This window comes from Pteropus vampyrus, unplaced genomic scaffold (assembly GCF_000151845.1).
Source record: "Pteropus vampyrus isolate Shadow unplaced genomic scaffold, Pvam_2.0 Scaffold152, whole genome shotgun sequence".
Classification (NCBI taxonomy): Eukaryota; Metazoa; Chordata; class Mammalia; order Chiroptera; family Pteropodidae; genus Pteropus; species Pteropus vampyrus.
In genome coordinates this window covers 1,002,870-1,030,553 of record NW_011888933.1, presented here as the reverse complement: position 1 = coordinate 1,030,553, position 27,684 = coordinate 1,002,870, and the positions used below count along the sequence as shown (strand labels likewise).

General features: G+C 34.3%; 1 protein-coding gene across 4 annotated transcripts in view; it reads left to right on the top strand.

Annotated features, from left to right (window-relative positions):
• PTH2R (parathyroid hormone 2 receptor) overlaps positions 1-27,684 on the top strand; it is a 67,920-nt gene that overhangs the window by 32,171 nt on the left and 8,065 nt on the right. For all 4 annotated transcript variants that reach the window (XM_011369635.2, XM_011369633.2, XM_023536285.1 and 1 more), the window contains 5 exons: positions 1,240-1,429; positions 2,614-2,767; positions 9,027-9,087; positions 14,904-14,970; positions 24,862-24,956. In XM_011369635.2, coding sequence (XP_011367937.1) covers positions 1,240-1,429; positions 2,614-2,767; positions 9,027-9,087; positions 14,904-14,970; positions 24,862-24,956 — 567 coding nt within the window. The remainder of the gene's footprint in view (positions 1-1,239; positions 1,430-2,613; positions 2,768-9,026; positions 9,088-14,903; positions 14,971-24,861; positions 24,957-27,684) is intronic.

The following is a 27,684-nucleotide window of genomic DNA, read 5'->3' as shown; positions in this document are numbered from 1 at the left end:
TGTTCAGAATAATAGACAAATATTGATGAAAAACAAAATTTTAGGATACAAATGATTAAGTAATAATTCTTTAATTTACGAAATAGTTCATCACAGTATTTAACAGTGGATTCTTTCTATACAGTTCCTTTCTATATAATTGCTATGCTATACAGCAAAATATTATTCAAAAATTTCAGAAACACTTCTATTTCTCAAAACAAAAATCAAAACCTACTTATATACTGTGATGGCACTATTTGCAATAAATAATTGCCATGTACACTTGATAACCTGTCTGGCCAAATACTGATCACCTGTGAAGACATTCCCACTAAAGAGTCAATCCCAGAGGACCATCTAGGCACAATGAATATAAATACATGTCTCTAACATACTAACAGTGTAACACTTCTTCCCAAATGTCTAAACTATATCCACATTGTCCTTTGACCTTCCACTCCTATATTATGAAATATAAAAATACATTATTGAATTAAACATAGTCTTACTCCCTTACACTTAGGTGCTTTGTCTTTTCTGGAAGAGAAGTGATATTAAGTATGTTCACTGTATAGAAAGCTGTACTTTCTCATAGTCAAGCAATGATAGAGCTGGGCCTTTTGACCAGATTATATAGCCTTTTTCCTAGTGTTTTTTTTCATTAAACTTGAAAAAAAAAAAAAACCCTCTTTTTTGGAGTTAGTTTTCTGTACTGGAAATTAGTGGTACTATATCTACTATTAAGTATGTTACTGACTTAACTTGTATCTGCAATCCTTTTTATAATTCCAGAGCTTTTTATGTTAAAGTAAGCTTGTTTACTCTTAACGCTCCAAGAAAATAAAATTATGTAATGCTATCAAAATATCTTTCTTATAAAGAATGTATTGAAAATGTGAAAATTCTAGTTTTAATAATGTTTATCTCTGTTCAAGGTGGTTCTACATTAACCATTTATAACTTTAATATACAGTTTAATATAATGCTATAGTATAACGCAGTATAATATTTAACACTGCAAAATATGGATGAACAGGCTAGCAGATAAGATAACTTTGAAATTAATTTCCATAAAGTTATATTTTAGTTTTTGATCCTAGTTGTTTTTATTGGAAATTTCTGATAATAGAGTTCTGTCTTTGTTCAGGTTTACTATTTTTTCTTCTTTATTTGGGAGGACTTTGTGCTCATTTATGTATTTTTTTCCTCATTTCTAATTTTATCCAAATCTATATACTGAATATTTTCTCTCCATAGACGATTGCATTGCACTAGGAACTATATCCACCTGCACTTATTTGTATCTTTCATGTTGAGAGCTGCAAGCATCTTTGTCAAGGACAGAGTGGTCCATGCTCATATAGGAGTAAAGGAGCTGCAGTCCCTGATGATGCAGGATGACCTACAAAATTTCATGGAAGCGCCTTCTATGGACAAATCACAATATGTAAGTGTTTTCACCATTTTCTCTCATTACTGATTCATGTAACATTGCAAATAAGTAAAATTTCATGGTTCACTAAATATGTAACTTGTTTTGGCTTATCTTATCTCTGAACTAACCGAAATAGATGACCAATTTGTATACTGATGTTTACTATTTCAATTCTGTCTTCAACTCTCATGCCTAATCACTTGTCATCTTAAATTATTAAAAATGCTTAGACTTTTTCCTCAAGAATTTTCTGGAATGGGAACTTCAAAAAGCACATGATTGGAATGGCATTTGACCTATTGCCCATTGTAGCTGTCACCACTTGAAAAACGAAAAAGCCCGCTTGCAGAACCAGAAGCTTGGGACTTAAAAGCCCGTGACAGTTAGTTCCTTTATTGTAGACTCCAAGACTCGTTCCAATATAAGATTCCATGGGACCTGATTCTGCTCAAAAGGTCCTGGTGTTATTTAGTAAATAGGATGACCTAATACTTTGGTTGATTAGATTATTGAAACAATCCATCTGGAAGTTCAGTATAGTAGATCAATTGTCATATTGTTGCAAATTAATGCCCTATCTGTATCTTTGCCCTTTGCCTTGTCACTTTGTGTTCCCTGATGATTCTGATTCTGGACTTCGTGACTTGTTTTATGCAATAGGATGAAGCGGATATAATAGTGTACGAGTTGACGTTAGGCCTTCTTGAGTGGGCCTAGCCAAGATTAGTGTAGCCTGGCCCAGATCAGTAGAATCATCTAGCCAATCCATGGATTCATAAGATGTATTAAAAGTTTGTTGTTTTAAGCTACTTTTGGGGCAAGAAAAAGACCAGAATAAAATAAATTTGTGGTAAATGATGAATAATATTTTCTTCTTTATGCTTTTCTTTACTTTCCTAATTTTCCCTAATGATCATGTATAATTTTTATAAACAGTAAAAATTAATGAAAAGTGATTTTTGTAACATCTAAAGGAAAATAATCTTATTTAAAAAATAGAATTAAACCCATAGTCTTAAAAATGCTATGGTAAAATAATTTTGTTCTGGTCTCTTTCAACAGTCTTGGACTCCCCATGTTCAGGAAACATTAGATTATAAAAAAGAAACTGAAGAATTGATTTTTTGTGGTCTAATGTTGGTATCCAGTACAATTAAGAGTTCTAATATGATGTAATTCCTGTTTATTCGTAACAGATTGGGTGCAAGATTGCTGTTGTGATGTTTATTTACTTCTTGGCTACAAACTACTATTGGATCTTGGTGGAAGGTCTCTACCTGCATAGTCTAATCTTTGTGGCTTTCTTTTCTGACACCAAATACCTGTGGGGCTTCATCTTAATAGGCTGGGGTAAGGCATTTATGTCCTTTTTTAAGAAACTGGATTATAGATTTTGGGGCTCTCTGTCATGCCTGTCGTTAACATTCTTTCAGCCATTTTACTGAAATAATCCTTCCTCCTCTTATCTTCATCCCTCCTTCTTTCTCATTCATTGTTCATTGAGGAAAATTATTAAGATCAAGTCTGTAATTCTCTCAGTGGTAACGAACTTTTCACATTTAACTTATGGCTAGTGTTTTTAGACCAGATTCTTGAGAGGATTCTTTGGAGGAAATATAAGAGAACATTGTTAGCCATGCACAATTTAGAATTACCCTGCTCATGTCTTATGTTACTGTCCTATGATTTAGCAGTAATTTTATCCTAAAAATTTTGATTTTTGAATGTCTAAGCTGTAATGACACATCTTTGATTTGTATTTCTAGGTTGTATAATGAGAATGCCAGAAAGGAATTTATAAGACCATCTTGACTGCATTTAACAATACAAATTATAAACTAATTATGTAGATTTACCATGTCTTTTGGAAGAAAATAATTTAAATTACTTATGTGATAAGTAATAAGGAAGAAGATATTCAGCTTACATTCCAAAAATGCCTTATCAGTACTAGAGGGATTACTGGACTAAGCACTAACTCAACATGATGTGGAGAAAAGGATGTTGTTTGTTAAAATTTAAGAGAAAGTAAAAATCATATGTTGTTAAATTAAGAAGTCTTGATATTAAGAATTGCAGATGTCAGTTGCTATTTTAATATCCAAATGATGAGGCCCTTCGCATAGGAAAAGATCAACTAAGTGGCTCAAGATTAAATATGAAGGGGTTTCCCCTCTTCAAAATAAAAAAATTCTCCTTTGACTGCTTTGCCTTAATATTGTTTTAACATTTTAAAATGTGAAATAAGGAACATTGAATTTCCTGCTAGTTAATTAATAACATTTAAGAAGACAAAGGGTCAATTTACTGTAACACTTCATGTATTATGAAATAATAGTTGTCATGATTAAAGTTTTCTTTCTAAAGACAGCTTGTCTTAAGGCTCTCCTGTATCTTTAGTAATTACTAAAAATAAAAAAGACATGTTTCATTTTTTTAGGATACTTTGGAAATTTCTTTGACAGTTTTTAGAAGTTTGTCTTCAAGTCAAAATTATATCTGTGTACCTACATAATTACTAGAAGTTGGTAAAAGTGTTGATAGAAAATTCAACAATAAATGTAAATATTCACTTGAGTTAAATTTAATTTTTTGGATTTCTAAAACACTGATCACACTTCTAATAATTTTATTTTTCTCTATTTACTTATTCGTTTTGATAGTTAACTCCCAATCAACTTGTATTTCGGTAATCTATCTCTTGTTAAACTCAGGAGTTTGTCTCAATGAAACCCAGGAAACTAGTTTTTAAATCTTTCTATAAAAAGGAAAATTTTTAAAAAGTCCAGTAAGCTTCTCTGTAAGTACGAATTCCTTACTTTTTTTTTTTACAACATTTATTGATTTTGGCATAGTAATGACTACAGTAGATAAGCCTCATTATTTGAAATTATTTTATCAAGTGGTTTAAGAACATACATGAAAGCAAATAGGATTCACGTGAAAGCTCACTTTGAAAAAACATTTTACATGCAATATTATGTTCCCTCAATTAACTACAATCTAAAACACTAATAACTAATCTTTATAGAGTTATGGTTCTGTGTTTGGTTTATCTTCTGACACTCTCAAACTCCGTTTTTCAAAAAAGTAAATGCTCTAATCTAGGGCATGTATAATGAAAAGAATAGTAATATTCTTTAAAGAATATCTCTCTGTTACTAAAACACAGTTATTATTTAACATAGTAAATATCAAAGTGTATTTGATTAGTAAACTATTTTTCTCTCATCTCAATGCTGAGAGTCTGATTTTAAAATATTTTAATTTCCTACTCATTTCTCCAAACTTCCATAAGAAAAATAATGATCAAAAACATTACAGCTGCTTTGCCAGGATCCTTTGCTATAATTCATGGTGAATCAATTTCATACTCTCTTTCAACGATGTGATTTATTGGCTTCACTAGAGAAGAGAGCTTGCTTGGATTCCTTTGTTACTCATTTGGACCTATTCATTATAACTTTCAGCTCTCTTCAGCTGGGTAAATACACAGAACTTTATTACCTACATTGTAGTGATATGTGGAGTTACGTTATTTATACCAATTTTGCTGATTTTTAACAATAAATTGGAAGGGAAGGAAATTACAATCTAAAGAGGAATGGATACCATATTTTAAATGACTGTTTTTACACATCTTTATTACAAAACGAGATGTATAGAGGAGTAAAGGTAAATTCTAATAATGCCTTTTTCCCCCTCTTTCATCAATTACATTCTTATTTTTCTCTATCTCTCCTTCAATTTTCTCATAAATAAGGCACTTTATTCTTGGTTCCATTTTTTCTTTCAACTACACATTAAAAAAATATATGTATATATTTAGTTCTATATTTAAAAGGTGTCAGTCTTGTTTCTTTATCCTTGTTGAATGTAATTTACCTCTATATCAGCAACCATTCTTAATTTTAAACTGTCAGATGAGATGGTGGAATACACATACTATCATTTAAAAACACCTACCCTAGTTATACCATGAAGTCATGTCCCTGTTGCCAAGCTTTCATGTAGAATATTTTCGTGTTCTGTTTTCTCTGAAAATAATCAGGAGAAAGTACTATATTTCTACTTTTATTATCTCTGTATAAAATGATCTCAATCCAGTAAGAGATATGTGTAGAGTTCCCGCACACTATAAGTATGAAGTCTGACGCTCTAGGTTATTTTTTTTCTGTTCGCTTGTTCTGATTATATGTATTATATTCAAAATATTTAATTTATAAAATCTGTTCTTCATACAATTATTTATGATAGTCAACATAACAGCTTTGTCCAATTAAAAGTCTTCTTTGTTTGCTTCAAGCATAATTTAAAAATCTAGAAAAACTATTTCCCCCCTCTCCTATGATTTTTAATGGAATTATTAATTCTACTAAAAGTTACCTTAAAGTTAAAATTATATTGAACCATTAGAGCCAATAAAAGATCTATCTTTTGACCCTGCTTTATGAAAGATAAGAAATTTAGTTCTCTCTGCTTATCACTTTTTCCAGACTTCTAAGACATAATTTAGGATTTTACTTCTAATCATTTAAAATTATATAGATTATTACCTCTTTAAAAAAAATAAATAATAGTCAACTTTATATTCACATTTGTAACAATTGTGTAGATTTATCTCTGTGGGTTTACCTGGTTTCGAGAATCTACCTCCTCTCCACTAATTTGAGTTTTTACAGTTTCTGCCCACTGACAATATTTAATTCAGTAAACATATTTTCCATAGCTCTTTTTATAATGCCTTGCTCTATTCTTCTAGAGCATTTTTTGGACTATGAATTAGATATGTTTTTTAAAGATTTCTTTTGTTTCCTGTAGTGATTCCATCTCAGGAGGAGGTAGGTCTCCTACAATTTCATAAACATTCTTCTTTGTAACAACGAAAGGCTTTCAAAGGCTCTGCAATTTTCCTGACAGAGAGATGTGTTTATTCAGTATTGGCTTACAGTCCTATGAGAGTTGAGAACAATTCTGTCAAAATTCTATAGAGAGACTTCTAAGTTCCTTAAAGAATAAGTCAGCAGGCGATAATTTCCAGCATCCTGCAATAGTAGTGCGGGAACCGGAGGCACAGCCTGGAGTCTCATATCTGCACAGTCAATATAGACTTGATTCCCAGGGGCATCAAGATTTCTGGTTAGTAAGACACTGTATGTCTGTAGCAAATCCAGGAATCCCCATGTCATGATGGGTCACTAATTTCTAGGACTAACTCTACACTTCATGATCAAGTACGACTTTACAGTACTCCAGTAGCACCGCAGAAAGAGGTAGGCTGAAGTAGGGCTTTGCGAAGCCTCTGGAGCGTCAAAAACAAGATGTACCTACATAAACCAAAATGAGGAGACCCTAGTTCCTGTCTTCGGCTTCAGGGCAGCTCTGTTTTATGCAGTCGGCCGCTGCATAAGTTTTTATTTGAAGAAAGGGTTTAATCGATAAAATGTTTTTGACTACTATTTGTCCAAACCTTTATTTTACAGGAGAGTAAAATAAAGAGATTGCCTCCCTCTCAGAGTCACTTATTTATACTGACATATTTTATGAAAATAACTCAGATCTCAAGGTAAATGCATGTATTGAGTAACATTCAAATTTACATTAAATTTATTTGAATTCACATTTAAATTTAAAATAACATCTGAATTTCAAACATTTTTTTCTATATTTATGTGTTCTCGATTATGTACTAATGTGATACTAAGATTAGTGATCAAATATCTTAAAGAGCCTGAAAGCGGTTTCTATTTTTTATTCCTCTGTGGTTGTCTCTATGCTAGTCTTGTGAATGAGGGTCTTCCAAGAGAATGAGAAAAGCAATTTTCATGGTGCCTGATAGAAGGTATTTGTTATAATTATCAACTCAAGCACCATTAATCAATGCCTGTAGAACATCATTCAGGAAATTTCCTGATCAGGAGATTGTAAAGGAAGCAGAAGATAAAGACCTGTGAATGAGAAAATCTGGAAATTTTGATCAAAGGCAGACAGACACTTCATAAAGATAACCAAGGCAGAAGAGTGGCAAAAAAATCTGTGTTAGGACTTTTTGAACCATCCTGACAGAAGGAGCCATGCTCTTTCCATTACATGGTATCATTCTGAAGTTTTGTTATTAATTTTGCCTCCCCCACCAGAATATAAGTTTCAGGAAAACAGTGAAGTTATCAGTTTATTGTTTTATATTCTGAGACTAGAACAATCCTTGACACATAAATAGGCACCTAATAAATGTTGACTGGATGTATGGTTGGATGGATGGATGGAGGTAGATGGATGGATAGATAGAAGATAGATAGAATATGTGAGCTGAACCTAAGAAATAACCAGAATTTGGGACATCTAGTTTGACAAAAACAATTTTCTAGAGCATACAATTCAAGTACACTTTTAAAGAATAGGAGTTATATACAAAATTAAATAGTCTCACAGTCAGGTTGAGGTTAAATCCATATAGATGATCACTGAGGAGACCAAAGAAATTCTCTATTCTAGGGTATCTTATTTTTATTTTTTTCATGAAAGTTTTTTCATCTGAACCTATTTCTTTCTTTATTTTTTCTCTAAGAAAGAATATCTGAAAAGTTACAGATGTAATTTAACTTTCATGTTTTTTAATTTGTAAAAAGTAAAGAATTTAATATTGTTTTTAATAAAAAATGTTATAGTAAAATGTTTTAATAAAAAAGTTTTAACAGATTAAAACTTTTTCTTTCCCTTTGTAAGGTGCTTCCTAGCTTCTGTAGTGTTTTCATTATGGTCTCTCTTTCATTTTTTTAAATCTCTTTTATAAAGGCCACATAATGAAAATTATCTATTAAATCCTTTGGTCCTCTACTGCAATCTTTCATGAAATGTGATTTCTTTTTGTGATATCAGAGCCTGATCAACTGTACTATGAGCTGAACAGTCACACTTTCCTGAGGGCAAAGGACTCATGGAAACTCAGTATCATAGACTTGATGTTGCAGGCTCATAGGTGTTTACCACTTATGAAGGACAAATATCTCATGCTCAAATCATCAAGCTAATATAACAGCTACCCTCGCTAAGTTACTAACGCATGCAAATGCTTCTGTCTTGAGCTAATATGAGCAAAAAGAGGCTTAAACTGATCAAAACCTTCCAATTTTGTAACATAAAATAGCTTCTCGGTGCCTTCCACTTTTAGAATGAAAATCTTCTAATTTTTTAAAATGAAAAATTCCCCTCAGCTTCTCATGAATTCCTCTTATTGCTTCACTTCTTGAAACCATGTAGCTGTCAGCGTGGCAAGAGTCACTGTTGAATGCATCAACCACTATCTGCTTCTGGCCCCAAGAACTTTGTTCCACTCCCAATATGGCTTGACCCTACATCCTTCAATTGAAAATTGGGCCAACCTTCATCTACAGGCTTTTGGGAACAAATAACATCAACGTACTGGTCCATTTCTCAAATGGACAAGATGAAAATTAGGACTTTTCTTGTTCACATATTAACATTTTTCATGTCTGTTTTTTTCTCTCTCACCTTTTAATAGCATATTTTTATGTGTTGTGAATAGAAGAGGAAAAAAATCCCTTAACCTTAAAAGAAATATGGTCTCTGAATCCTTTTCTGATTGCAGGGTTCCCAGCAGCATTTGTTGCAGCCTGGGCTGTGGCACGGGCAACTCTGGCTGATGCAAGGTGAGTGGAAAAGAAGAGGCGAAGAGAGAGCTGATTTTCTCAAGACTCTGACTTCCGGCTTGGAATTCACACATGGCGACATCCCCCTTTAGGGATGTCATGCAGGAAATTACCGTGATGTAATAGTAGCCTCTGATATAGTATAGGAAACTATCCATCCCAAAGGTCATGGAACTGAAAGACTCACAGACCAAATTAGGATGTTTGAACTCCATATCTTATGAAATCAATTTAAAACATATTGTAAGAAGCAAGGGGAAAGAGGTGGGTAAGTTAACACACTTAGGATACAGTTCAACCAGGGGGAAGGTCAACACTACTTAAGTCCTGGGATAGACAATATTCATATCCCCTCTCTTGCTCTTCCTGCTACATCAACTTTCACCACTGATGGTGTGGTTATGAGCACCGGAGATGAGGTTTCAGCACGGGGACCCACAAAGAGAAGGTGCCTCAGACCAATGACACGTACTTACTGTCTCAGAGAGATGCAAGTACAAGGACGCCTGGCCACAGCTGTAGCTTGCCAGTCAGCCTGCTGAACAGCTCTGGGTTGTATTTGAGTTCCTTGTGGTCACGGGTTTCACCAAGCAGTGGCTGAATTAAGAGGTCAAGCATATTAAGCACTTCCTGTGTATCAGGGATATTTTGCACCTATCATATATTTGGTGTATTATGAATATTTCATGCCCAGTTGCCTCATATGTATTTAGTACCTATGTTTAATATAAATGTGCTCTACTTCCTACTTATATATATTTAATGAAAACTATGGTTTCATCCATCCCATTTTTCTTGTCTTCTATTGCATAATTAAATATTTTTTAAATAATAAAACAAATGCACCTTAGAAGTGGAATCCATCCTGGTGAATCACTAGCCCATGCCACCCCACCCCACTCTGGTTGTCTGTTTCCCTTTAGGGGCGGCATGATTAATGGATCCTGAAGCATGCTTTTTTTTTTTTTCCATATTATTTCTATTTTTTAGTAATGATGAGTTAAAGAAAGAAAAGTAGAAGGTGGAAAAACATTCAGGTGCCTGCTGTTTGCTATCATGGTCAAAGTTACTGCCATGGACTGAATTGTGTCTTCCTAAAATTCATTTGTGGGAGCCCTAACCCCCAATGTGGCTGAACATGGACATAGGGTCCATAAGAAGGTAAAGGTTGAAAGAGGTCATAAGGGTGGGGCTCTGATATGACAGGATTAGTATCCTTATCAGAAGAAATGCCGGAGCACTTCCTGTCCCTCTGTGTGTGCATGAAGTGCAGGTCTTATGAATGCACAGCAAGACAGCAGGAAGAGAGGTCTCGCCAGCAATGTACCATGCTGGCATCTTGGTATTGCACTTCCAGCCTCTAGACGGTGAGGACATAAATATCTGTTGTTTAAGCCAGGGGTCCCCAACACAAGGGCCACGGATGGATACCAGTCCGTGGCCTGTTAGGAACCTGGCTGCACAGCAGGAGGTGAGCGGTGGGCGAGCCAGCAAAGCTTCATCTGTATTTGCAGCTGCTCCTCAGTGCTAGCATCACTGCCTCAGCTCCAACTCAGATCATCAGGCATTAGATTCTCAGAGGAGCACCAGTTGCTGGTGCCAAAAAGGTTGGGGATTGCTGCTTTAAGTCACTCAGTCTGCAGTATATTGTTATGATAACCTGAGCAGACTAATACATTTATACAAAAAAAGGATTTAAAGAGAGACACCTTGAACTCAACTGCAGTTATGTTGAGCATTCTGTTAAGAGAATGCAATTTGATACTCATGGATTGCATACGTTTCATGACAGCAATTCCTTTTTGTTAGTTCCTGGGGCCCTTCCTTTAATTTGATCCTATATGTTTGCTTTGCATTACTAAGTATTTTCTTCCAAAATCATTTTGTCTGCTATGCAGTGAAAAAAATGCTACCCTATGTGAGCACATGAACTCTAGAGAAACTGCCACTGTTCTCAAAAATCTGGACTCTACAGATCATTATCTTTAGATGCAGCCTTCCTACTACTTGCTCCCAAACTCCCCATCCATCAGCTTCCCTCGGTTCTAGAACTTACTGTCTTTGCATTTTTACTTGACTTTGTCTCTTCATACTATTTAGGTTTGTTAACAATTGAAGGTTAATGTTATCTACACTGCTGTCATCATTGCTATGTTTACACAGTGATACTAGGAATCTCAGAGAAAACTTGCAGCATCTGCCTGTTTGATATCTTGGAGGAGGGAGAGAGTTGAGTCAATAAAGAAGTATTAAATAATGCTAAATAATTTTACCCTGAGATGTGTAACCATATAGCTCAAATTTGGAATTTTAGAGAAAGTAGGACCAAAAGCATATTTTGGTCCAATCCCCTCATTTGAGTGATGAATAAAATGAGACCCAGAGATAACAGGTTGCATCTCCAAAGCCTACAGCCAACTTGGAGCAATTCTGACTCATCATTCATTCAACAGATCTTCTAGGCCTTGAGCATGGAAAGAAAGCAAATATATTCATAATGCATTTTATATTGAGTTAAGTAATTAGTTTTCTTAGTTATCATGCATTCTTAAAAACAATAAACTAAATCAAAGACCATTAATAATCATAAGTCTGTTCACTGAAAAAATTAGAAATACGTGTTTATTATTTTTGCGACAAGGAATCCATCAGGTAAAATAATATTTTAAAAAATACAACTGATACTTGCTCTAAAACAGATGAATTAATATAAGAAATTACATATAGGATAGGTCATGCGATTCTTCTGTACACAGTATTTATTCCTACCTTACTCAGAATATAAACTTGAATTTTATAGTTTCTTGATCTGAGCAATATTTGGGTTAAGGGGTCATTTTACATTTATTTTGCTCATGAAATAAAACTGTATTATCACATCAAGGGCATGATTTCAAAATTGCCTGAGTTGGTTTCTCATGAAATTCAGCTTGTCCATAGATAGAAAGTTCTTGTGAGTTTTCTTGAGCATAAGCTGACCTATCTATTGTAGTACTATGTCACCAAGTTCAGGTGCAGGGAGCAGACTTGAGCATCTCTAAAAGGTGGGTGGAGTCACCTTTTTTCAGATCCGGCCTTTCAAAACTAGAAATCTGATTTTCTCTGCATCTTGGCCATTTAGCGATAAGCAGATCAGACTTGGTTTTAGAAGATCCTCTAAACTCTACTGAATATACAAAAGAAGTCTCTTTCAGTTCTAAAATTCTTTTTAAAGTTTTAATTTGACTGTAGGATATGATAATTGAGTAGTTTAGATTGGACAAATGAACTTTAAAAGTGAATATTTTTGTTTCTCTGTCTTTTTAATTATAAAAGCAAAACACCTTACAAGATACCCTATTATCTATTCCTTGCTCATTCAAAGGAGATAAGAAATGCCAGCAGGAAAGGTGGGACCTGCAATGGAAGAGACCAAGAAAAACTACTCTCTATCTTTCCTAGGCAATTTGCATGGCTTTCAGGGCTTCTTCACTTCCTCTACTCTGATCAGATTCTGAATTGTGGAGAAAATGCAGTATTCAGTTTATATAATTCTCTGGATCCCTCTGGCAAAACAATGCCTCATCTGTCTGCAATCTTGGCTGCAGGAAGTCCTACTTTCTAGTTAGACTTCTGTGCCTCATGCTCCACAATTTGCAACTGCATTTTTACTGACATTGATTTCTGCATTTCCTAGAATATGAAATTTATTTTTAAAAATCTGAACAAAGGCTGGTTTCTGGGCCTTGTTAACAAACACAGTGTGAGCTGGGACATTTACGAATTAATGAAAAACAAGGATTAATAGCATTTTCTGAAATAAGAAAATCTGAAATCTAAGTTGCCTCTCATATCCAGGGGCAAATTTGAAACTTTAACATTGCATATAATCAAAGTCAATTTTTTCCTGTTTTTAGAGGTAGCTCATTTTGACCTACTTCCAAATACAAGTATTTTGTAGAGCTGGAACTGGATAATTGAATTCCAATGTGTTAGGAGACACTATGATGAAATGTCATTGAGGCAAAGATAGAAGATTGTGAATATATTACCAAATGTCAAAACCGAAAAGAAAATTTATGGAATCCAAGTCTCGTAGTTGATGAATCAATGTTCAATTTATATTCACACAATAAATGCCACTTTCCTTATGGTAGAAAACCTCTCTGGGATAGTGTGATAGACGTTCTGTACAACTCAGTAACTAATGCTCTTCTTTCTTGTCTGGTTGAATAATATGAAAAATAGATGCATGCAAACAATGCTAGGAAGCATTCGATAATGTGCAAGTATAAAATTTCCTTGTCTTGTAAGGAGACACTGGAAGCATAGACAATAAAGTAATGAAAGATATTACCTATTAGGAGAGGGGCAGTGGCAGAGTTAGACAGGAATATGAGGAGGACTGAAATGTCTCAATGTCTTTTTATATAGTTTGATTTTGAAATAAGAATGTATTGCTTATATAAAAAAATCAAAATTTCAAAATATATAGTTTTACATGTGTACTGAAAATGTTTTGCCTTCAAGAAATAATTTAAATAGCTTCTATTTATCCATAACTGTTCGTTAATTTAAAAGTAACTTCTCGATAAATTTATCATTTGAAATTTAAAAACTATCATTATATCCCTAAAATTTCTTTATAAGATTTCATTTACTGTTGCCACAATCAATGGTAGCTTTTGTCTATGGAGAAACAAACCAAAGGCTTTCGTTTATGTATCTTTAATTTTAAAAACCCATCTAAAGTGCTAAAGTTTCAAGTGAAACTAGTTTTTATCAACTTTGTGCTATTTATTTTAGTATAAGATCTTTACCACAAACCAGTGAGTGAGGTTGAGTCAAACTTACTTTGAATTCAGTTTAATCCAACAAATACTTACTGACTAGTGACATGTTATATATTATTCTAGGCACTTATAATATAATAGAAAACAAGAACAAAATGATCCCTGCTCATGTAGAACTTAAATTCTAGTTGGGGTGGTGAGGGGAAGCAGAAGATAAAGATACCAAATAGATAAATTAGATAGTGTTTTAATTAAATACTCCTAAAAATTAACTTTTTCAAATTAAAGATAAAATCATGGATCTTACGCAAATACAAAATGAGCAGCTGTCAAAGATTTTTTTTTTTTAACTTACTAATTAATGAAGGAACCAGTAAGATGTTATAACTGGTTCAAAGGAGAAACAAAAGAGTCACATATTTATATTTAGTAAAATGAACACTGAAATAAGTATGCAAATAAATGCAAAACTGGTCATTATTCATAAGACATTAATCAATTACATTTCACTGAATGCAGCTAATTTTCATTTCTTTGGACAAAAATCATTTTTATTCAGTTTTCTATTACATTCTTATCAACAAGAATCATTTGTATTATTGTAAGTTTTCTATCGCTTTCTATGAAGAAGAATGAATTGCATTATTGTAAGTGTTTTGCAACATATAAAATTATAAAATAGAATTTCTGTAGCTTCTGGGAGTGAGAGGAATTTATCATTGCAGTGATAATAAAAATGAACTATCAGTTGTACCACATTTAGAAGACTATAATATTTTTTGTGACTCTGGAAAAGTGGTTTGACTCTTGTTACTGTTAAAGCAATTCACCAATAGCTAATAGTATGGACACTAGGGCCCAACATCCATTTTTTTCCACTGATTTGGGTGTTCTAAGAGAAATTTTTTGGGTTTTTTTTGGTTTATTTATTTCTTAATCAAAAGCTTGGGGTTGGAGTTTTTGATAAAACTTAAAATGCTACTTAGTTCTCACTGCTTAATTGCTTTGCCAATTTATTCATGAAAGTTCTTTTTCATGTCTCAGATGCTGGGAACTTAGTGCTGGAGACATCAAGTGGATTTATCAAGCCCCAATCTTGGCAGCTATTGGGGTAAGTTTAAAAGCCAGGATAGTTAAAAAAAAAAAAAAAAGTAAATAAAGGATGTATAATTAAGCTGCTGCTAAAACCTAGAGAATGTTTGTCTGTCACTTTGTTCTATGAAGATTTAGGAAGCTCTCACATTACAGCAATAGCTGTTGGAAGAATCTTTTAAATTCTTCTATATAACATCGAAGTGTAAGAGGAATATTTCCTAGCTGACAGCAGAGCAAAAGCATCGTGTTGGTCCTGGGCCTTCCATGAGAAGGAACAGGGTGTTTGGCCTGAAGAACAGCAGAAGCAGTAGGCAGGGCAGCACAGTCCAGCAGTGGTGAAGTTGAAGTTGGCACATGTGATCAGACCCTTATATGTGGCTGACACCAAGAAGTCTATTTGCTGAGATTTCTACCTTGCAAAGCAAAACAGTAAAGTTAGGTGATTACAGAGGTTCTAAAAGATTCACCGTTGGTGAAGGAGAACTAGAAATGATGGTACACTCAGTTAATTTTGAAGAAAACTTAGATAGAAAACCATTTTTAGCTTCTTGAATTAAAATTATGGTAGCTACGAAGCAAGAATTTGTAAATATTTTTCCAATATTACAACATCCACTTAATCTCAAAAATCAGAAGAGATTCTAGAACAGTTTTCTCTTCACTTAGAGTTACCTTTCTGTTTCATTATTACACTCAGGGTTATCATAATTCCCTTTAAGTTTCCTTTATTTTACTGAAGAACCAGTCTGTAAGGAAAGAGATGAGTCCAGGACCCCCACGTCAGTACTCTGTGGTGCTCTTTCCTCTGAGCTGTTCTGTGTTCTGAAATGAGGAAGGATGATGCTAAAAATGACAAACACTGCCTAGTGCTTACTGTGGCTGGGCACTGTTTTAAGGGCTTTATTTACATTGATTTATGTAATCCTCCCAATCACTCTAAATGAGGAAATGCCCAAGGTCACACAACTAGTAAGTGGTGGAGCTGGAATTCTAACTTCAGGGTCAATATCCCTACCCAAGGAGCTCCCTGCATTTATAATAAAATCTAACATTCACGATAGTCCAGAGAAGATGCTGTCACTCATCCCTGCAGCCTTTCAGTTCCTTGAACTTGTCCACCTCCGCCCTCTCATTCTGCGCTGTACCCCCGGAAGGCCTGGACGTATTTTCTTCTACTTCTCACTTTAAATGCCACTTCATTGTGGCTTCCTCGATGCCCCTAATCTAAATTAGGCCACCTGTTGTAACCTGCAGCATACAATGAGGTTTTTCTTTCTCAAGATGATCACAATGTTTAATGCTTCTGACTGCCGAATGCCCATCTTGCCCACTAACTTTTAAGGTTAAGTGAACAAAACCCATTTTTTTTTTTTTCTAAACTTCTGTATTCCTAGTGCCTAGCAAGTTTCCTGGCAAATAGTAATTACTCAGTAAATATTTGTTGAAAAAATAAAACATGCATACAAATTAGATCTCCTGGGGAACTGGTAAGAGGAAAGAGGTGCCATAAGAGCACAAAGCAAATGTAATTACAGAACTTCTGAGTCCATTTCACACAACCTTTTCATTCTTTTTAGAGAAGGAAACTAAAGCCCACACATGGCTCGTGTGACAAAACATAAACTATAACCTGCAATTTTGACTATTTTCTTTTCACTTGCACTCCAAAATGTCAAGATTGTTTCTTGAATTTATGGAAAAAGATCTTTCCATCTTTATGACAATAGTGTTTTAATATATGGGCTTTAGGATAAAAGGTTTGTTTTTAGTCTTATATTACATGTAGCATGGTTTTATGTAAATCGGTATGCTTCATATGGGCTGTCAAAATTATTTGCCAAGAATGTTAAATGTAAGTTGGATCCCTCTCTTAGTTCGGGCTTTGAATATAATAGCATAGATTCTATGAATTGGATTTTTGTATATCTGGGACTGAAATTTGATAAAATGTCATCAGAATTTCTAAGCAATATATGAAGCAAACTAAATTTAAGAGAATAAAGGAGTTTGTAAAGGATGAGCATTTATAGATTTAACTGGAAGAAGTCATATTAAGAGAATAGAATTTTAGAGATAATCACAGACTTCAGTACAAATTTGGAAGGAACCACTCGATTTTGAAATCATAGATTCTAAAATTATAACACTATTGTTTTCTGTATTTTGTTTACATATGTTAAAATCATTTTAAAGAGAATTAATCATTAGAAAACATTGATTTTTATCCTGAAAATAAATATCTCCAAATATAGCAATTTATTTTTCACTTGCAACGTCTTGATGTTGATGTAAGAATGAATTTTAAATTCTATATAACATTGAAGTGTAAGAGGAATATTTCCTAGTTGACAGCAGAGCACAAAGCATTGTTTTGGTCCTGGGCCTTCCATGGGAAGGAACAGGTTGTTTGGCCAGAAGAGCGGGAGAAGCAGCAGGTGAGGCAGCACAGTCTAGAAGTGGTGAAGGTCAAGTTGGCACATGTGATAAATCCTGACTAAGCAGGGCACTGCTCTCTGAGACTTGAAGACCTGCATTTACACCGGCCTCAGCCAAGAGACACCATAATAACTAAATAGAAATAAAGCCATAGACGTAAGAATGTAGATTGTGAAATTGAGCAGGCTTGTTCATAAATACTTATGAGATAGCCTCAAAGATGCCAGCAATATGGAGAGGAGAGAGGTTTGGTACTAGCTTAAAGCTGAGATATTGAATTTATCAGTTAGGGAAAAGAAAAAGAGAAACTCTGTGGTATTGGTTTTTACTTAACTGTTTCCTTTATTCTTTGTTAGTCTGTTGCATCCATTCATCCTTTCATCATTCAATCCAATAATGGTCTTGTCCCAGCTCAGTTTCATCCTTACCAAAAAGTCCCTTTCATTTGTCCCTTGACAGAGTTTATTTTTACTTTTCATTTATCATTTGACGAGTAAATATTTTTGAATGTCTTTTTGCTTCAGGCAGGAATGTCCCAGAACCTTTTTTACACTAATCCTCAAACAATTTTGAGATAGGTCTTTTCATTATTCTCACTTTGAGTCCAAGAAATATTTATATAATTTAGAAAATGAAGCTGAGGTCAAACCCAGGCAATGTGGTTCCAAAGCCCACAGGTTTCCCTGTCTGTGGTGATAGGATTTAAGCTAGGCCAGTGTTTCCCAAGGTGGGGTATATGTACTGGTGCACAACAGGGTTTAAGTGGTGCATGCAAGGTCATTAAGTAACACTGAGTCATGTATTGAGATCATTGGTCCCTTTCCAACCCTTCTGAACACATCAAAGAGAAGGTCTCATTTTGGTACTGGTCTTTAACAAAAACAATGCTAACGTGTGGTATCTTTCTTTGGGGTTTGGGGATGGGGTACAGGCAACCCAATCTAGATAAAATTTCACATGACTCGTTTCTATTGTATTTATTTTTACAGTTGCCTCTTGTTTATAGCAGCTTCTATTGGTTTTCCATTTATGGTAAGGATATGGAATTTAAATTTTAATAATTTAATAAAAATGGGTTGTTTAAAGAAAATATTAAGTAATTAATAGTAGGTGAATAATTGGTATGGTAAAATCACAGTGGTGATACCCAAAGTGACTGCCTTTTGGAGAATGCTGAACTAGATAGGTTTCTTTAACAATGAAATTTAGAATTACTGCAAAAGGGCTGACCAGTGTAACTGGGGATGTCCACACGGTTTATGGGAGGCTAGTTATGTTTCCTGTGATCAGATCATATTGCATTTCACTTACTGTCTCCATCTCCCTGTGAGCCCCTCTAAAGAGGGGGACCATTTCTAATTCTTTTATTTTTCTAGGTGCTTAGCAAATATTGAGTGAATAGGAAATACACATATACGTTTGATAAGGTTACTTACAGGGGATCATAATATTATTTGATAAACGTGCCAAAGCTTTAAAGCATTTTTCAGATTTATGTACCTTATAATCATTTAAAATGTAGTTTCCTTATAGATAACTGGAATAAGTATATTGATATTATTGTTCTAGTTGTAGGTATGACTGGTGACAGTAGCATGCAGAGAAGTGTTTGACTTAAAATCATAGGATTTCAGAGCTTGGGGGCTCTTCGGTTTAGTCTAGTCTTATTGGCTACAAGTAATAAAATTATAACCAAAGTCATACCACTCATTGGTGGAAGAGATACAACGTATAATAGTATACTATAGTTCCCTTGATAGTGCGGTGAACAGTGTATGAATCCGGGTGCCAACACTTTCTAGCTGTTGACCTTACTATAATTAGCTCCTCTAAGCTGCAGTTTTCTGGAAAGGAAATTGGAGGATCTAATATCTACTTCATAAGGTTATTATAAGAATTAAATAATTATGGTGTTTCATCTATGAAAAGCACTCAGTAAACAATAGCCAGTAGTCACAGTAGCAGTAGAAGTAGTAGTAATACTAGCAATAGTAATGGCATGGTAATAGTAGAGGTAGTAATAATTAGGCAGAGTGAAGGGTCTTCCAGGCAGAGATTACTATGCGCCAAGGCATAAATGGACAGGTCGCGTCTTCTGTGGCTGGAATAAAGGGTTCATCTGCACAAAATGCAGATCACACTGAATGTTATAGGGGAGCTGAATTGTGATTGGATTCCCTTCTGTGCCAAAGGGCACTGGAATTTTCCTTAAAATTATGGTGAGACATTAAAAAAATTTTAAGCAGGATAGTGAACTGACTAGATTTAGGTTTTGAAAAGAAAACCCTCAAGGCATTATGGCGGTGGATTGATGAACTGCGTTGGAGGTGTAGATATGTTAGAGAGATATTAATCATTCAATTTTAAGTGCATAGTCCTATCTGATTGACTGTCTGACTAAATTATGATATTTTGAGGGTCCTTGGATTTCTATATGAGAGATCATACTCTTGATTCAGGCATCCAAAGAAAGATACAGGAATTAGAGTCACTTTAAAATTGAACAACTGTAAGCTGTTAAATTGAGGAGCAAAGGGACATTCAGTGCTGCAGCAGCTAGTGACCATGGGCCATATGATGGCAATCCATGACTTTTTCCTATTTTGGTGGAATCAGTTCCATATATTGCATTCATATAAGTTCATTTCTTTGGAGATGTTATAAAGCCTCAAAATGGTTCCCTGGACAATGTGCTTCTTTGTCTTAGCTTAATTAACATGTGAATGTGCAATAAGAACAATTACCTTTCTTTTTTAAGGAACCAAGAAAAGGTAAATGCTGTCATTCATAAAAAATGTAGATGTATAACTAATTTAATGACATATCTTTCATAGTTGAAGGATAGAAATTTTGTTTAAGTCATTTTTCTTATAGTATATACATCAAAGCAATGTCTATACAATGGGAGTGATGAAATAGAATATCTAAGACTCAGTCTTAAAGCAATTCAAAGCTTTTATTAAAGAGACTTTAATTAGAAATCAGGGCCAGTCACTCATTTAGAGATTAGAATTTATAAACTTGTTCTTCTGCAAGCAGTAGTTCATTTTTTCTGGTAACTCCTCATAAATGAGCCAGAGAATCAAAGGATGTTCAAATTGTGAAGCATTTTGCGGGTCTCTTGCGTGATGTTAATCTGACAACACTATTGCAAAGATTTTGACCCTAGATAACCCTGCAGAGAACCGATGTAACTATGAGAGCTTATGGTTTGCATTATGAATGTTGATGGATTTTAGGAAAATATGAGGCAATAATGGTTACTTCTTTTTTTGGTCACTTTTTATTGGTATATTTATTTGTTTTTAAATATTTATTATAACTCACAGCACCATTGTGTACCCAAGCTAAAAACTAATCTCTATATTCAACAAATAGTTTGTGGCGTGTGTCATGGGCTTGTTCATTGTATGAACAATGATCTAATTCGAATGCCTAGCCAAGTAGTGGCTCTTAAAGAGACTTTACGCTTCTTAGAGTGCATTAAATAGAGACGTCCAGATTTTCAATGTGTTTTGTTTTAAATGTCCCCTCCCTCCCCCAAATACCTGTCAAAAAATATCTGAGGGTATTCTGGTAGATGGAATAAGATAGTACTTCTAATAAAGGTCTTTGAGAAAAAATTCATATGATATTTTAAAATATCACATCCAGTCTGCTATATAAAACATGAAATTCAAAAAGGAAACAAACAAGGTATAAGCCTCTCAGCTGCTGTCAAGTTAGTGGTTCCCCCCCAGCCGTAGGTAAAGGAGGCTCAATTATGAAAAACAAGGGATGGCGGTGAGAGGGATGACTGGTAAGGGAGGAATTTAAGTTAAATGGATAAAATTTAATCTCTAATTTTGACAGAATTGCAAATACCAAATTGATTTCTTCCCTAGAGGAAGGTCTCCACTCCAGAATCTCTTTCCTCTTCTAAATCAGTTAGATATAAAACATCAAGTGAAATCAAAACTCTACCATTTACCGTAAATGCTGTCCTAAATTACAAATTAAATTCCAACTGACAAGAAATGAGCTACATATTTTCTCTTCATATTTATTATACAGATAATTGAATTATAATAGTTAGTATAGATTAAGGATTTTATTATCTATTATTTAGATATTTAATATACATATAAACGAAGCAAAATTTTTTCTTATGTCCATGATGGTGAAAAATAAGCCAGCATATGGAGTGAGACGTGATGTATTCAGAGGGCCTCTGAGGGGAACTCATACATAGCCTCCTTTGTTGCTCAAATTCTAAATGAGTCGAAATGTAAAACAAAGCGGGTGGAGAACCAAAACAGAACTTTCATAGCTGCTGGAGGCTGGTTTGGAGAGTGTGATCTTAGGTCTGTTGGCCAAGTGGGGCTTTTGAAGACCCCATAATTAGTCAGGATCTATCCACCTGAGATGAACACCAATCTCTCCTCACATAGCTTAAGCACCGTGGATGAGGCAAACATTTAAACATGACAAGTGCAGTTTGGTTTGGGGTGGTAGGAATAGCTTCTGCGAAAGGTGACTTCCAGCCTGAACCTGAGAATGAATTAACCCAGGGAGAGGGGAGAAAGATCTAGACAAAGGTGACTCTAAGAACAAAGTCTCAGAGATAGCCTGAGGAGCCAAAAGTTTCATGGCTGAAATTTTGAGTTTTTTGTTTCAATTCATCTGTTGTTTATATTCACATTATTTTAAAGCCACATTTGCATAAAATTCATTTTATGTGTTACTGGTTTTAATGCTTATGAAAGTCATTTTATTCACCTTCTCTATGTTTTTTTTTTCTTTGTTTTGTCTCATCAGCCATTTACTTGAAGTAGACCTTTAAGTAAAATTTTTCTTCCAAGAAGGTTACATGAGATATGTAAAAACTCTAAATGATTTTCTCTTAGAATTATTTCTTCATTCTTAAAATCATCAGAAGCTTTCAGTTTTGTTCTTTTTCATTCCATTTGCTGAGTAATATAATGTCATTTTTCTATCTGCAGACTCAGGTTTTTCTTTGGCACAGAAATTTTTTTCTCTTGGGCCTTTATTGATTTGTTCAATTTAACAGTATCTTTGCTTCAGAAAGTGAAATAATCTACACAATGACTCTTAATTCCATGTCCTTCATATAAGCATTTCCTGTCTTATCGTAGAGGTCTTTGTTCTTTATCCCTCTATCTGGGGAGATTCTTCAAGGGCCTTCCAAAGAAATTGCTGAATTTGTTTTTCTGCTTTGTCAGATCTATTGTTTGCTCTTTCTATTATTGATTTTAAACTTTGTTATATTTTAGATTCTTTACAATCTTTTCTTAATCCACTCTGCTCTTTAAAAAATTTCTGTCTCCATCTCAATCTGCTATTAACTCTATTTTGTGGGCAGTATAGTGCCATAGTTAAGAGTCTACACTGTGCATCGAGGCTGCATGGACCTCATTAGGGCTTTGCCTTGCTAGCTGTGTGACCATGAATGATTTGTGCAAGCTGTGACTCAGATTCCTCATTTATAAAATGGGGACAATAATATGATTGTTTCATAGAGCTATTGTAAAGACTAAAAGTTAATTTCTGTAAAACACCTAGAATACTAGATAATCAGGAACTTAATTTATAATTAACTTTTATCTTATACTTTCCTAAATTATTCAGAATAATTATTTGGAATTTCACCCAACTATTGTTGCATGTATCAATATGTGTGTGTATGTGTGCATGTTGTTTACCTATCTTTTAAGGCAGCAAGTTCCACTCAGTCTTAGTTTTTAATTCTTTCCATAATCCACTTCATTGTCTTCAAGCATATCTTCTTAGTTATTAAGCTGATGTACTCGTTGTGTGTATCTTTAGTCAAATTTCTACTGACCTGAGGATAGAGTCATGTGCGTTCTAATATGGATGGAGCTTCAGGCTGACCCATCTGTAGCCATCTATAATTCTTTCTTTTTCAGGAGTGGGGAATGACCAATGACAGTCCCCAGCTAGCATTGTTTCCACAGCTCTGCCAGCTTTAGCTCCTGCCACTTTGTCCTTCACACAGTAGTTACACAGCATTGCTTCCCACTATTTTCACTCCCAGCTACCCTGTATTGCCAGGGATGGTACTCTTAGGGAGAGAGGAATTAATGGGGCATGAAGTAAGTTTGACCATTCAGAACGTAGCACTCATGTGATAGATGAGCAGCTTATCACTCCCTTATGGAAAAGGATTCTGTGTCTGTGACTCAGGTGTTGTAGTGGGTGAGGATGAATGGAAATCCTCAACTCTCACATTTTGCATCTTTTTATCCTCCTTAAGAGGTGTAAGATAGCGGTTAAGAATTCACAATACAGACTCATATAGACCTGGTTCAAATTACAGCTGACAGCTTGGTAGCTTAGGCCAAATCAGTTGATTTCTTTGAGTTAGAGCTTCTTCATTTGTAATAAATGGACATAATAAAATTCTTGTCCCATATTCATATGAACATTTAAACTAGAGAATGCTCAATAGAGAGCAGCTCTTATTGGCCTGAAAACATCTTTCTTGTCCACCAGCTCACAGTACACCTCTGCCTTCCTCCAGGGTATAGGGTTCAAGACCCAGGCCCCGGTTCTTACAGAAAGCTGTGAAATTGGTGAGAGGTGCCTACAGGGTAGTCACTGGTAGGATGGCAAAGAAGGTGACGAGGAGTTAAGGCTGTTGCTCTGGCTTTAACACGGTTCTACTCTGGGAAATCTACGTTTCTATCACTTCTAAGTACCAGCACTTTCTAGACTGCGGACATTTCCTCAAATGAAGGGACTCAAGGAGTTAGGCTTCCACTTTCGTATTACCCCAGACCTGGAGACCTTATTCTTTGCCTTCATTTTGAATCTCTTCACTGATCCTTGAGACCCTTGGACATGAAAGGTTTATTCTACCAATACCTTCCTTCCTTTTTTTTTTATAGCCAGAACTTGATTGTCTTTGGTGGTGTCCACACCTGTATTTCAAATTTAATTTAATTGCCTACACTGGGGGCCTTTTCTTACACAGCATCTTATTCGTCTTATTTGCCAAACTTATGTACTTCACCCCATATTTTCCATATACTATAAGAAAGAGCATCCTCCAAACAACTCTATTATTTCTCAACCTAAATAAGTTACAGAACATGGGAATTCATTTTTAAAAGAGCAGTTAGTTACACCTATATAAAAACTATCATCCTTCTCCTACCAATCTGCCACGGGACTTGCTCTGAACTTTGCTTTGGAAATTCTCTGTGGATCCTGGCAGATCATCCTCCGATATTTCTAGTTTACAGTGCTGTCAAAACTTTTTATCTCTGCGTTTTCATGAGGGCAAATCAAGAGTCACTACCTTTCCAATATCTTATTTCAGAGTCCCTCATTCACACTTATAGAATGGGTAATTTTCAGTCTTTGAATACAAAAGTTCAATTTATGTAAATTTTATAAACATCTTGAAGATGAACTTAATAATTCTTTGTAATATTACCTTCTCTTTCAGCTGAATTTTATCCTGTTTCTGAATACGGTTAGAGTTTTGGCTACCAAAATTTGGGAGACCAATGCAGTTGGACATGACACGAGGAAGCAATACAGGTAATTCTAGGACAGACATCTATCAGAGGAAGTATTTTGGTTACCTTTTATTATAAGGAACAGATATTGATTGACCTGAAGTGTTTCTAAGAGAAAAATTTATGAAAGTATATTTTCATTTGGTTTCATTTGTGATTTATCAGAAAAGAATGTATATTACTTAAGAACATATAAATAACCCCAAACTTTCCCAATGTCCTTAAATTCTGATTTTATATATATACGTGTATATATATATATATATATATATATATATATATATATATATATATATATATATATTTTTGGTGAGGCAACCCTTGGTTGATCTCACAGATTGCAAGGACCTTGTCAGTTTACAATCCCTTATTTTTTAAATTTTTTACGCCTACAGTACCTGGTCTTCCTAGGTGGTACTAACCAGGCTCGACCCTGCTTAGCTTCCTATCTGTTTTTAGTAGATTGGCATTTTCCCATAAACTATGTTACCGCCCCCCCAGAACATCTCTTCTTGATGATTTTGGCAGACAATTTTATCTGCATTCTTAAAATAATGTCACAACTAAAAAAAAAAAAAAATTAAAAAGTCGATCTTTTCATCAGATTGGTACCTACCAAATACAAAATTTTAACTTTCAAATATACTGATTGAGTGAGGTCCATTATTCAATCTTTAATGAATAAATGAGAAAATTAAGTGTTTATGATTATTATCAAACTATCTTAAGGGTGTGTTCATTTTTCCCAATGATCATTTTGGAAGTTCTGAATAATAGTGGCCTCTATCCAAATGGATGCATATATCTGGTGGCCAGGTAGATGTAGATTGATCTTTATAATCCCCAAGCAGGTAACTATTTCCTTCTACATCAGATTGTTCTGAAATACTGTCTCAGACACAAAAAAGGAAGAAATCATAGTCAGCGCTTCGATTCTTTCTCATAAATGTTCTCCAAGTTCTTTGTTGAATTATTCACCTTCATTTAGGCAGCATTTACTGTCGGGCAGAAAAGGCTACAGCTATAGATTGGAGTCTAGATTAGGACACACAGTGTGAACAAACTAGCAGCTGCTAGTTCCAGCTATTTTCAATGTGCTGCAAGTAATAGTATTATAATATAAATCATGCATAAGAACTTATAGTGACAGACCTTTGTTATACTAATATTGCTTGTCTCATGTCACATTCCATTGATGAAGACAAAGGCCTAAGGATGACAGAAGAATGAAAAATATAATCGTCTTTCATTCTTCTTCAGAAAGTGAAGAAGCACAGTGGTGTTTGAAAGCTACTTATTTCTTTAGTTCTGAATAAAAATCTACTTATTTCTATAGTTCTGAATATTGTGAGCTTGCACTTGCAGTAAAAAGTTGCCCAAGAGATCTGAGAAACTCTAGAGAGAACAAAGGGTGGATTATCTTAAAAAACTAGATAGAATAGTCAATATTTGAGTTTGTTCATGGGGAATTATTCCTCAGAATAATTAAAGAGAATAATTTATCAAGAATGGAAAACATCTACTATTTAGAATAACCTGGTGCCCAGAAGTTCTTTAAGTTTGAAGTGATTAATTAGAACATGGTCTAGATGAATAGTAGTCAGGAATATTATTTTTCAGCCAAATACATTTTTTTTTTTTTTTTTAATAGCTGAGACAGATTTAGTGTTCTTAGTAATGTCTGAAGTTTAGGTACAGATAAAAATGTAGTGGAAAATGACTTTCTTTTTGTTGAGAAAAGGATGGGAACCTACTTGGCAGGGATTTGGGAATCCAATTCAGTATTCAATTTCTGAAGCCTTAGATTATGAGTTTAAATAGCTTCTCACTTTTTAAATATAGAGATTTAGGAAAATATAATCTGTGTTTTGTCCGAGTGATATTCCTCCTCCGAGGTTTAATCGAGTATTTAAATTTACACCCACTCATATTTGTACCTTTAAACTTATATTTTATTTGATTCTTACCTTTGTCAAACAAATATTCAAATATTCTTGTTGAAATAAAACAATGAAAATAATATTTCCAAATTGTGGCATCTAAAACAGTTTTTAAATACATTTCTATGCATATCGCTCTCTGAAAAACTGAAAACATTTTTTAGAGCTGAGATAGTCTCTCCAGGTGAGCATGCACGCATACAAGGAAAGACTTCCGAAGAGTATATGATATCACTTTGTTGATTTAGTGGCTTAAAATTGAAATGAATTAATACAATCAGCTTTAAAACAACTTTTTACTTTGAGATAATTGTAGAATTACATGCAGTTATAAAAATAATACAGAGACATTCCATATACCCTTTATCAGTTTCCCCTGAAGGTGACATCTTGCAAAACTCTAACTTATAATTAGTTATTTTAGCAAATTAATCAATCAGGTTTAACAACAAAGCTAATACATTTTCCCTTGTTTAAATTACAACTCAATTCCTTTGTGAAATAAGATAAGATTGCCAGGACTAGAAAGACATGAGAGATATGAAAAATGCAAAAGTTAATGGAAAAGAACACTTGAATGTTTTGACTAATTCACTTTCCATTCGATGTTACACAAAATTTATATTTAATATTTATTATTTTTGGAATAAATCCAACCAATATTTATTATGTAGTATGATAGTAAAGAGGACAGATTTTAAGGCTGAATCTATGACTAACTGTAACTTTGGGTGAATAGTTTCCTTTTCTGAGCCTCTATCTTCACCTGGACATGGGATAATAAAAGCTCTCTCACATGGTTGTTGTTGT